Source organism: Loxodonta africana, chromosome 3 (genome assembly GCF_030014295.1).
Source record: "Loxodonta africana isolate mLoxAfr1 chromosome 3, mLoxAfr1.hap2, whole genome shotgun sequence".
NCBI classification, from domain to species: Eukaryota; Metazoa; Chordata; class Mammalia; order Proboscidea; family Elephantidae; genus Loxodonta; species Loxodonta africana.
Genome location: NC_087344.1, coordinates 206,218,930 through 206,230,916, shown reverse-complemented (window position 1 = coordinate 206,230,916; position 11,987 = coordinate 206,218,930). Strand labels below are relative to the sequence as shown.

General features: G+C 39.0%; 1 protein-coding gene across 3 annotated transcripts in view; it reads right to left on the bottom strand.

Moving 5' to 3' along the window:
- Positions 1 to 468: 468 nt before the first annotated feature.
- The window catches only part of RAB4A (RAB4A, member RAS oncogene family), a 57,798-nt gene continuing 46,279 nt past the window's right edge, over positions 469 to 11,987 (bottom strand). For all 3 annotated transcript variants that reach the window (XM_064282911.1, XM_064282912.1, XM_010594934.2), the window contains 2 exons: positions 1,628 to 1,766; positions 469 to 1,066 (listed from right to left, as the gene is read on the bottom strand). In XM_064282911.1, the coding sequence (XP_064138981.1) occupies positions 1,651 to 1,766 (116 nt within the window). In that variant the 3' untranslated portion in view covers positions 469 to 1,066; positions 1,628 to 1,650. The remainder of the gene's footprint in view (positions 1,067 to 1,627; positions 1,767 to 11,987) is intronic.

Genomic DNA, 11,987 nt, shown 5'->3' with positions numbered 1-11,987 from the left:
TCCCCTATGTGAGTTAATAACATGTCACCTTGGTAAGTGTAGGAAGGCATTTAAGGGTTCAGCAAAACCTATAAAGAAATTGCTTAATGACTGATGTCTTTTTAATTTTAACTTGACTTAGTGGCTTTCTTTAAAGTGAACATAAAACAATAAAAGATCTGAAAAAGAGGCAGTGATGCTATGAAACTGAATAGCAGAAAAAGCCTAATGGCAGACACTGTATCTTCTAACAGGGAGCCAGAGAGATCAGCAACCTGGGAACAGCCGAGCAGCCCCGTGTTATACTGTCTATCACATTCCTTCAACAGCGGTGGCGGCCAACCACGCTTGGTTAGAGGTATGAGAGTCCTTAGTACGGACCACAGGGCCTCGAACAAACAGGGCAGGTACTCAATACTCAACGCAGATTTCCTGGACTGACCTGGGTGAAGATACTCTGAAAGCAAGTGAGAGCTGGACAATGTAAAGTTAATTGAAAAAAACTCCATTTCTCATTTTATTTTGGTAGTTAGTGAATAACTACTGATCTAGTATTTCAAGTAAACACCATGTAGAATGTGGTAAACAGGATTAAATAAGAAATGCGCCGGCCATCAATGCCAGAATCTTTGAATATCAGGTCATAAGAATAACCAATTGTGCAATAGAATTGACATGATGATAAAAGCACGCCTCACAATTAACAAATTTTAGTTCATATGATTAAAAAAAATATTAAACTGCCTTTAGTGCTACATTCCATTATATCATACACCATACACCATGCTGTGGAGACATGCTGTGGGCTAGAATACATACAGTCCATAGCCACGTTTCAAGCGGAAGGTGCAAGGGAAAATGTGGAAGAGAAAATTTTTACATACATGTGTACGTTTACTGGTACTGTCCACTGAGTTAGATTTATTATGTAGTTTGCTGTGCCATGACTACTAGCTTCCATAATACCCCAATTATTTTTTTTCCCCACAAAGATCTACTTCTGTATAGAGTAGAAAAAGATGGTGGTAAAAAGCTTCAGATTCTTCAAGCTCCAAGAATTGTGTCCCAAATACCACAGTATGTACACCTAAAAAAAAAACATTAAGAACAATTCAGAAACATGCATAATTACAAATGCAAAAATAAGCATAGTTTACAGTCCAGAAGGGAATTACAGAAGCCGACTACCTTTTATTTATTACTTATACTTATGCCTATTAGATGATGTTGGCTACAAATAACGAGCCCACTGTGGTAAAAGGGGAAGGAACTTTAAAAAGTTAAAAATCTCCCTTTGCAAATTTAGTAAATGACCCTTCTTATTTTAGAAGAGGCACGTTCATTTGGACTTTAACCCACACAAGTCTCCTCACTGACGTAGTAGCAAAAGCATCCCCACCCCAGCCACTCCCATCAACAACTGCCCTTCCTTTCTTTCTGAACAAAAGTATAAGAATTTCCTCTGTAATTTAAATACTTTCAATCAGAACATCTAATTTTAAATTATCACATCTATATTTCAAATGTACTTGCAAAAAGCTATAATATGGCTTCTATAGTTATCTGTGTGAGGAATTAGTCTATTTAAAAAAGAAAGAAGAGCACACATCAGAAGGGCAGACAGACACTGCAAACTGCTGGCACCCACCTCATCTGCCCCAGTGCTGATTTTTAACAACCACATTCCTGCGCACTCTGGGCCTGTGCTCGGCGCGGGGACCTGAGCTGTCTCAAGGCAGCATCTCCATACTGGATACCTGAGCCCATTCTTTCTGGATCCAGTTCACCTGAGGACCAATTGAGTATTCATTAAAAAAATACTTCTATGTTTTTGTGATCTCCAAAATATGCTAAGTGAAATAAAGGTGCAGAGCGTTGTGTACACATGCCACTGTTCTGAAGGAAGACAAAACACTACACATACAAGTGCCTCGGTGAGGATACATAAGAACTGATAGTAATGGTTGACTTAGAGGGGTTGCAGATGGTGAGTGGGCACGGAAGGGGTGGTGGTGAAGTAAGTTATCACTGTATACACTTTTGTACTTCTTTGTAATTGGAATTATGTGATTATACATCAAAAATAATTTGAGAGGCTGGGCCAAGATGGCAGAGCAGTTAGACGCTTCCGGTGAAACTTCTTACAACAAAGAGGCGAAAAAACAAGTGAAATGATTGTATTTATGACAAGCTAAGAACCCTAAAAAAAAAAAAATTTTTTTTTTTTAAGAACCCTGAGCATCAGAGGCAGTTAGAAATGGACTGAGTGGTAGGAGGAGGGAGAGATGGTTCAGAAGCGGAGAGGAACTGCTGGACCTTAATTGCTGGGATCCCTCAGGCACCATTCCCAGCAGCAACTACTGTGGGCTGGTGGTAGCATTTGGGCGCAGTTTCCTCAGGGAGAAACAGCCAGCCGCATAGCCTACTCACACATCCAGAACCAGAGAAGAATGGCGCTCTTGGCAAAAGCTAAGTACTTGCGTATATTTTAACGCACCCCCAGCTCCCAAGCCGGCTTCAGTGGCTGTTGATTTCCCTGGCCTGAGATAGGTCCTGCTTTATGCCCTGAGCCATCCTCCCAGCCTTGGAGAAGGAATAAATTCACGATTAGGGAAAAGATAACTTCCAAGCTCCACTAATCTGGGGAGCTCAGGACAGAAGCGGCTCCTGTCCAGACATAAATGGTCTGTGGACTTTGAATGCCTTTCCCCCTGCATGGACCTGTGTGGGCCTATTTCAGGAGAATAGACCCTTGTTGGCAGACTGCAACTGTTTCAGCTGTGTGGTTGAGAGGTGGGTGTTTGATGTTTGACATTGCTTTGCCTATCAAACACGGTCCTCACCTACCCACATCACGGGCCTAAGGACTGGTGGCTCCACTCAGGGCACCCAGCCACCCATGACAGGGGTCCAAGGATAACTGGTGCCTCCCAGTCCTTACAGCCAAAAGCATTGGGTGCTGATGGTCCATCTGCAGAACCCACCCACCTATGTGCTGTAGGGAACAGGGACATGCTTTCCTCACAGACACTCAGGGGATGGTTCTCAGCCCCCTGCCTTGTTCAGAGTGTGATCCCCTGCTGCAACAAGATACCTGTGCCTACACCAATCACCCCTGCCCCTCTAAGACTATAGGACAGAGCCTGTACCACACACTCAATGACCAACTACCTGGACACCTGAGCTGAATCATACAAGAAAAGTGAATGGACTCATAAGCGCATATACCTGATAACAGCTCTAGCCATCAGGTGACAGGATGTTAGAGCTTCAAAGGTGAAAATAATCAAGCTAGCTCACTCAAGCAACCCATTTGGGCATATCAAAACAAAACAAAGCAGGAGGCTAGGATACAGTAAGCAAACATAAATTAATACAATAACTTATAGATGGCTCAGAGACAACAATCAATATCAAATCATAAAGAAGCAGACCACGATCACTTCAACAAGCTCTCAAAACAAAGAATCAAGGGATCTTCTGGATGAAGGTGCCTTCTGGGAATTACCTGATGCAGAATACAAAAGATTAATATACAGAACTCTTCAAGACATCAGGAACAAGATCAGGAAGGAGATTAGGCAATACGCAGATCAAGCCAAGGAACACCAAGATAAAGCAGATGAAGAAATTAAAAAGGTTATTCAAGAACATAATGAAAAATTTAGTAAGCTGCAGGAATCCACAAAGAGACAGTAATCAGAAATTCAGAAGATTCACAATAAAATTACAGAATTAGACAACTCAATAGAAAGTAGGCAGAGCAGAACTGAGCAAGTGGAAGGCAAAATTTGTGAACCTGAAGATAAAGCACTTGGCACCAATATATTTGAAGAAAAATCAGATAAAAGAATTAAAAAAAAAGATGAAGAAACCATAAGAATCATGTGGGACTCTACCAACAGAAATAACCTATGAGTGACTGGAGTACCAGGACAGGGAGGGATGGATAAGCAAAAAATAGAAAAAATTGTTGAAAATTTGTTGGCAGAAACCTTCCCTGATATTGCTAAAGATGAGAAGATAATCTATCCAAGATGCTTATTGAACACCACATAAGGTAGATCTTAAAAGAAAGTCACCAAGACATATTCTCAAACTTTCCCAAACCAAAGAAAAAGAGAATTTTAAGAGCAGCTAGGGAAAAAGGAAAAGTCACCTACAAAGGAGAGTCAATAAGTATAAGCTTGGACTACTCAGCAGAAACCATGCAGGCAAGGAGGCAATGGGATGACTTCTATAAACCACTGAAGGAAAAAAATTGCCAGCCAAGAATCATATATCCAGCAAAACTGTCTCTCAAATATGAAGGCGAAATTAGGACATTTCCAGATAAACAGAAGTTAAGGGAATTCGTAAAAACCAAACTGAGACTACAAGAAATATTAAAGGGAGTTCTCTGGATAGAAAATCAGTAATATCAGATATCAACCCAAGACTAGAACACTGGACAGAACAATCAGATGTCAATCCAGACAGGAAAAACACAAAAATAAATGAAGCTAAAAAAACGCTCAAAACAGGGAAACAGCAAAGTCATTATGTAAAAGACAAAAACATTAAAACAACAAAGAGAGACTATGAAATGTAATCACAGATCATGCATATGGAGAGGAAGACAAGGCACTACAAAGAAATAAAAGTTAGGTTTAAACATAGAAAAATAGGGGTAAATATAAAGGTAACCACAACGGAGACTAACAATCTTACTCATCAAAATAAAATACAAGAAAAAAACAGAGACTCAGCAAAAACAAAATCAACAATGAATAAGAAGAAAAGACAATATATAAACTAAGCACAAAAAATTAAGTGGGAAAAAGAAACTGTCAACAGCACACAAAAAAGACATCAAAATGACAGCACTAAACTCATAGCTATCAATGATTACGCTGAATGTAAATGGACTAAATGCACCAATAAAGAAACAGAGACTGGCAGAGTAAATAAAAAAACACGATCCATCTGTGTGCTGCCTACAACAGACACACCTTAGACTTAGAGTCACAGATAAACTAAAACTCAAAGGATGCAAAAAAATATGTCAAGCAAACAACAATCAAAATAGAGCAGGAGTGGCAATATTAATCTCCGAAAAAATAGACTTTAAAGTTAAATGCACCACAAAGGATAAGGAAGGACATTATATAATCATTAAAGGGACAATACACCAGGAGAATATAACCATATTAAATATTTATGTACCCAATGACAAGGCTGAAGATACATAAAACAAGCTCTAAAAGCATTGAAAAGTGAGATAGACAGCTCCACAATAGTAGTAGGAGACTTCAACACACCACTTTTGGTGAAGGACAGGACATCCAGAAAGAAGCTCAATAAGGACATGGAAGATCTAAATGCCACAATCAACCAACTTGACCTCAAAGATACCTACAGAAAACTCCACCCAACAGCAGCCAAGTATACTTTCTTTTGTAGTGCACATGGAACATCCTTTACGATAGACCACATATTAGGTCATAAAGCAAGCCTTAGCAGAATCCAGAACACTGAAACATTACGAAGCATCTTCTCTGACCATAAGGCTATAAAAGTAGAAATAAATAACCGGAAAAGAAATCAAACACTTGGAAACTGAACAATACCCTGCTCAAAAATGACTGGCTTCGGGGCGGAGCCAAGACGGCGGACTAGGCAGAAGCTACCTCAGATTCCTCTTACAACAAAGACACGGAAAAACAAGTGAATCGATGACATACATAACACTCTACGAACCCTGAACAACAAACACAGATTTAGAGATGGAGAACGAACTAATACGGGGAAGCAGCGATTGTTTCCAGAGCCTGGAGCCAGCGCACCAGTCAGGTACGGCACAAGCACAGAGACCTGCTCCACCACCCTGAACTAACCCCGGGAGGGGGACCAGCCTGTTCCACGGGCGGTGTGGGATGCAGCCGGTAGGAGAAGTCCCCGGGAGGCAGTGACTGGTCTTGGAGCAGAAAGAGCAGCATCCGAGCCGGGGAACCGTCCCGCAGGGATTTGGACTGGACGCAGCGGATTTTCTGGAAAAACTAGTTTCCCAGTGATGGCTCGGAGACAACAATCCATATCAAACCACTTAAAGAAGCAGACCGGGACAGCTTCTCCAACCCCCCAAACAAAAGAATCAAAACCTTTCCCAAATGAAGATACAATCTTGGAATTATCAGATACAGAATATAAAAAACTAATTTACAGAATGCTTAATGATATCACAAATGAAATTAGGATAACTGCAGAAAAAGCCAAGGAACACACTGATAAAACTGTTGAAGAACTCAAAAAGATTATTCAAGAACATACTGGAAAAATTAATAAGTTGCAAGAATCCATAGAGAGACAACATGTAGAAATCCAAAAGATTAACAATAAAATAACAGAATTAGACAACGCACTAGGAACTCAGAGGAGCAGACTCGAGCAATTAGAATGCAGACTGGGACATCTGGAGGACCAGGGAATCAACACCAACATAGCTGAAAAAAAATCAGATAAAAGAATTAAAAAAAATGAAGAAACAATAAGAACTATGTGGGACTCTACCAAGAAGGATAACCTGCGGGTGATTGGAGTCCCAGAACAGGGAGGGGGGACAGAAAACACAGAGAAAATAGTTGAAGAACTCCTGACAGAAAACTTCCCTGACATCATGAAAGACGAAAGGATATCTATCCAAGATGCTCATCGAACCCCATTTAAGATTGACACAAAAAGAAAAACACCAAGACATATTATCATCAAACTCACCAAAACCAAAGATAAACAGAAAATTTTAAAAGCAGCCAGGGAGAAAAGAAAGATTTCCTTCAAGGGAGAATCAATAAGAATATGTTCTGACTACTCAGCAGAAACCATGCAGGCAAGAAGGGAATGGGACGACATATACAGAGCACTGCAGGAGAAAAACTGCCAGCCAAGGATCATATATCCAGCAAAACTCTCTCTGAAATATAAAGGTGAAATTAAGATATTTACAGACAAACACAAGTTTAGAGAATTTGCAAAAACGAAACCAAAGCTACAAGAAATACTAAAGGATATTGTTTGGTCAGAGAACCAATAATATCAGATATCAGCACAACACAAGGTCACAAAACAGAACGTCCTGATATCAACTCAAATAGGGAAATCACAAAAACAAACAAATTAAGATTAATTAAAAAAAAAAAATACACATAACAGGGAATCATGGAAGTCAATAGGTAAAAGATCACAATAATCAAAAAGAGGGACTAAATACAGGAGGCATTGAACTGCCATATGGAGAGTGATACAAGGCGATATAGAATAATACAAGTTAGGTTTTTACTTAGAAAAATGGCAGTAAATAATAAGGTAACCACAAAAAGGTATAACAACTCTATAACTCAAGATAAAAACCAAGAAAAACGTAACGACACAACTAACATAAAGTCAAGCACTATGAAAATGAGGACCTCACAATTTACTAAGAAAAACGCCTCAGCACAAAAAAGTATGTGGAAAAATGAAATTGTCAACAACACACATGAAAAGGCATCAAAATGACAGCACTAAAAACTTATTTATCTATAATTACCCTGAACGTAAATGGACTAAATGCACCAATAAAGAGACAGAGAGTCACAGACTGGATAAAGAAACACGATCCATCTATATGCTGCCTACAAGAGACACACCTTAGATATAGAGACACAAACAAACTAAAACTCAAAGGATGGAAAAAAGTATATCAAGCAAACAATAAGCAAAAAAGAAGAGGAGTAGCAATATTAATTTCTGACAAAATAGACTTTAGACTTAAATCCACCACAAAGGATAAAGAAGGACACTATATAATGATAAAAGGGACAATTGATCAGGAAGACATAACCATATTAAATATTTATGCACCCAATGACAGGGCTGCAAGATACATAAATCAAATTTTAACAGAATTGAAAAGCGAGATAGATACCTCCACAATTATAGTAGGAGACTTCAACACACCACTTTCGGAGAAGGACAGGACATCCAGTAAGAAGCTCAATAGAGACACGGAAGATCTAATTACAACAATCGACCAACTTGACCTCATTGACTTATACAGAACTCTCCACCCAACTGCTGCAAAGTATACTTTTTTTTCTAGCGCACATGGAACATTCTCTAGAATAGACCACATATTAGGTCATAAAACAAACCTTTGCAGAGTCCAAAACATCGAAATATTACAAAGCATCTTCTCAGACCACAAGGCAATAAAACTAGAGATTAATAACAGAAAAACTAGGGAAAAGAAATCAAATACTTGGAAAATGAACAATACCCTCCTGAAAAAAGACTGGGTTATAGAAGACATCAAGGAGGGAATAAGGAAATTCACAGAAAGCAACGAGAATGAAAATACTTCCTATCAAAACCTCTGGGACACAGCAAAAGCAGTGCTCAGAGGCCAATTTATATCAATAAATGCACACATACAAAAAGAAGAAAGAGCCAAAATCAGAGAACTGTCCCTACAACTTGAACAAATAGAAAGTGAGCAACAAAAGAATCCATCAGGCACCAGAAGAAAACAAATAATAAAAATTAGAGCTGAACTAAATGAATTAGAGAACAGAAAAACAATCGAAAGAATTAACAAAGCCAAAAGCTGGTTCTTTGAAAAAATTAACAAAATGGATAAACCACTGGCTAGACTGACTAAAGAAATACAGGAAAGGAAACAAATAACCCGAATAAGAAATGAGAAGGACCACATCACAACAGAACCAAATGAAATTAAAAGAATCATTTCAGATTATTATGAAAAATTGTACTCTAACAAATTTGAAAACCTAGAAGAAATGGATGAATTCCTGGAAAAACACTACCTACCTAAAGTAACACATTCAGAAGTAGAACAACTAAATAGACCCATAATAAAAAAAAAGATATTGAAACGGTAATCAAAAACTCCCAACAAAAAAAAGCCCTGGCCCGGACGGCTTCACTGCAGAGCTCTACGAAACTTTCAGAGAAGAGTTAACACCACTACTTCTGAAGGTATTCCAAAGCATAGAAAATGACGGAATACTACCCAACTCATTCTATGAAGCCACCATCTCCCTGATACCAAAACCAGGTAAAGACATTACAAAAAAAGAAAATTATAGACCTATATCCCTCATGAACATTGATGCAAAAATCCTCAACAAAATTCTAGCCAATAGAATCCAACAACACATCAAAAATATAATTCACCCTGATCAAGTGGGATTTATACCAGGTATGCAAGGCTGGTTTAATATTAGAAAAACCATTAATGTAATCCACCACATAAATAAAACAAAAGACAAAAACCACATGATCTTATCAATTGATGCAGAAAAGGCATTTGACAAAGTCCAATACCCATTCATGATAAAAACTCTTACCAAAATAGGAATTGAAGGAAAATTCCTCAACATAATAAAGGGCATCTATGCAAAGCCAGCAGCCAATATCACTCTAAATGGAGAGAACCTGAAAGCATTTCCCTTGAGAACGGGAACCAGACAAGGATGCCCTTTATCACCGCTCTTATTCAACATCGTGTTGGAAGTCTTAGCCAGGGCAATTAGGCTAGACAAAGAAATAAAAGGTATCCGGATTGGCAAGGAAGAAGTAAAGTTATCACTATTTGCAGATGACATGATTATATACACAGAAAACCCTAAGGAATCCTCCAGAAAACTACTGAAACTAATAGAAGAGTTTGGCAGAGTCTCAGGTTATAAAATAAACATACAAAAATCACTTGGATTCCTCTACATCAACAAAAAGAACACTGAAGAGGAAATAACCAAATCAATACCATTCACAGTAGCCCCCAAGAAGATACTTAGGAATAAATCTTACCAAGGATGTAAAAGACCTATACAAAGAAAACTACAAAGTACTACTACAAGAAATTAAAAAGGACATACTTAAGTGGAAAGACATACCTTGCTCATGGATAGGAAGACTTAACATAGTAAAAATGTCTATTCTACCAAAAGCCATCTATACATTTAACGTACTTCCGATCCAAATTCCAATGTCATATTTTAAGGGGATAGAGAAACAAATCACCAATTTCATATGGAAGGGAAAGAAGCCCCAGATAAGCAAAGCACTACTGAAAAAGAAGAAGAAAGTGGGAGGCCTCACCTTACCTGACTTCAGAACCTATTATACAGCCACAGTAGTAAAAACAGCCTGGTATTGGTACAACAACAGACACATAGACCAATGGAACAGAATTGAGAACCCAGACATAGATCCATCCACGTATGAGCAGCTGATATTTGACAAAGGACCAGTGTCAATTAACTGGGGAAAAGATAGCCTTTTTAACAAATGGTGCTGGCATAACTGGATATCCATTTGCAAAAAAATGAAACAGGACCCATACCTCACACCATGCACAAAAACTAACTCCAAGTGGATCAAAGACCTAAACATAAACACTAAAACGATAAAGATCATGGAAGAAAAAATTGGGACAACTCTAGGAGCCCTAATACAAGGTATAAACAGAATACAAAACATTACCAAAAATGATGAAGAGAAACCCGATAACTGGGAGCTCCTAAAAATCAAACACCTATGCTCATCTAAAGACTTCACCAAAAGAGTAAAAAGACCACCTACAGATTGGGAAAGAATTTTCAGCTATGACATCTCCGACCAGCGCCTGATCTCTAAAATCTACATGATTCTGTCAAAACTCAACCACAAAAAGACAAACAACCCAATCAAGAAGTGGGCAAAGGATATGAACACACATTTCACTAAAGAAGATATTCAGGCAGCCAACAGATACATGAGAAAATGCTCTCGATCATTAGCCATTAGAGAAATGCAAATTAAAACTACGATGAGATTCCATCTCACACCGGCAAGGCTGGCATTAATCCAAAAAACACAAAATAATAAATGTTGGAGAGGCTGCGGAGAAATTGGAACTCTCATACACTGCTGGTGGGAATGTAAAATGGTACAACCACTTTGGAAATCTATCTGGCGTTATCTTAAACAGTTAGAAATAGAACTACCATACAACCCAGAAATCCCACTCCTAGGAATATACCCTAGAGATACAAGAGCCTTCACACAAACAGATATATGCACACCCATGTTTATTGCAGCTCTGTTTACAATAGCAAAAAGCTGGAAGCAACCAAGGTGTCCATCAACGGATGAATGGGTAAATAAATTGTGGTATATTCACACAATGGAATACTACGCATCGATAAAGAACAGTGACGAATCTCTGAAACATTTCATAACATGGAGGAACCTGGAAGGCATTATGCTGAGTGAAATTAGTCAGAGGCAAAAGGACAAATATTGTATAAGACCACTATTATAAGATCTTGAGAAACAGTAAACCTGAGAAGAACACATACTTTTGTGGTTACGAGGGGGGGAGGGAAGGAGGGTGGGAGAGGGTTTTTTACTGATTAATCAGTAGATAAGAACTGCTTTAGGTGAGGGGAAAGACAACACTCAATACATGGAAGGTCAGCTCAATTGGACTGGACCAAAAGAGAAGAAGTTTCCGGGATAAAATGAATGCTTCAAAGCTCAGCGGAGCAAGCGCAGGGGTCTGGGGAACATGGTTTGAGGGGACTTCTATGTCAATTGGCAAAATAATTCTATTATGAAATCATTCTGCATCCCACTTTGAAATGTGGCGTCTGGGGTCTTAAATGCTAACAAGCGGCCATCTAAGATGCAGCAATTGGTCTCAATCCACCTGGAGCAAAGGAAAATGAAGAACACCAAGGCCACACGACAACTAAGAGCCCATGAGACAGAAAGGGCCACATGAACCAGAGACCTACATCATCCTGAGACCAGAAGAACTAGTTGGTGCCCGGCCACAATCGATGACTGCCCTGACAGGGAGCACAGCAAAGGACCCCTGAGGGAGCAGGAGATCAGTGGGATGCAGACCCCAAATTCTCATAAAAAGACCAAACTTAATGGTCTGACTGAGACTGGAGGAATCCCGGCGGCCATGCTCCCCAGACCTT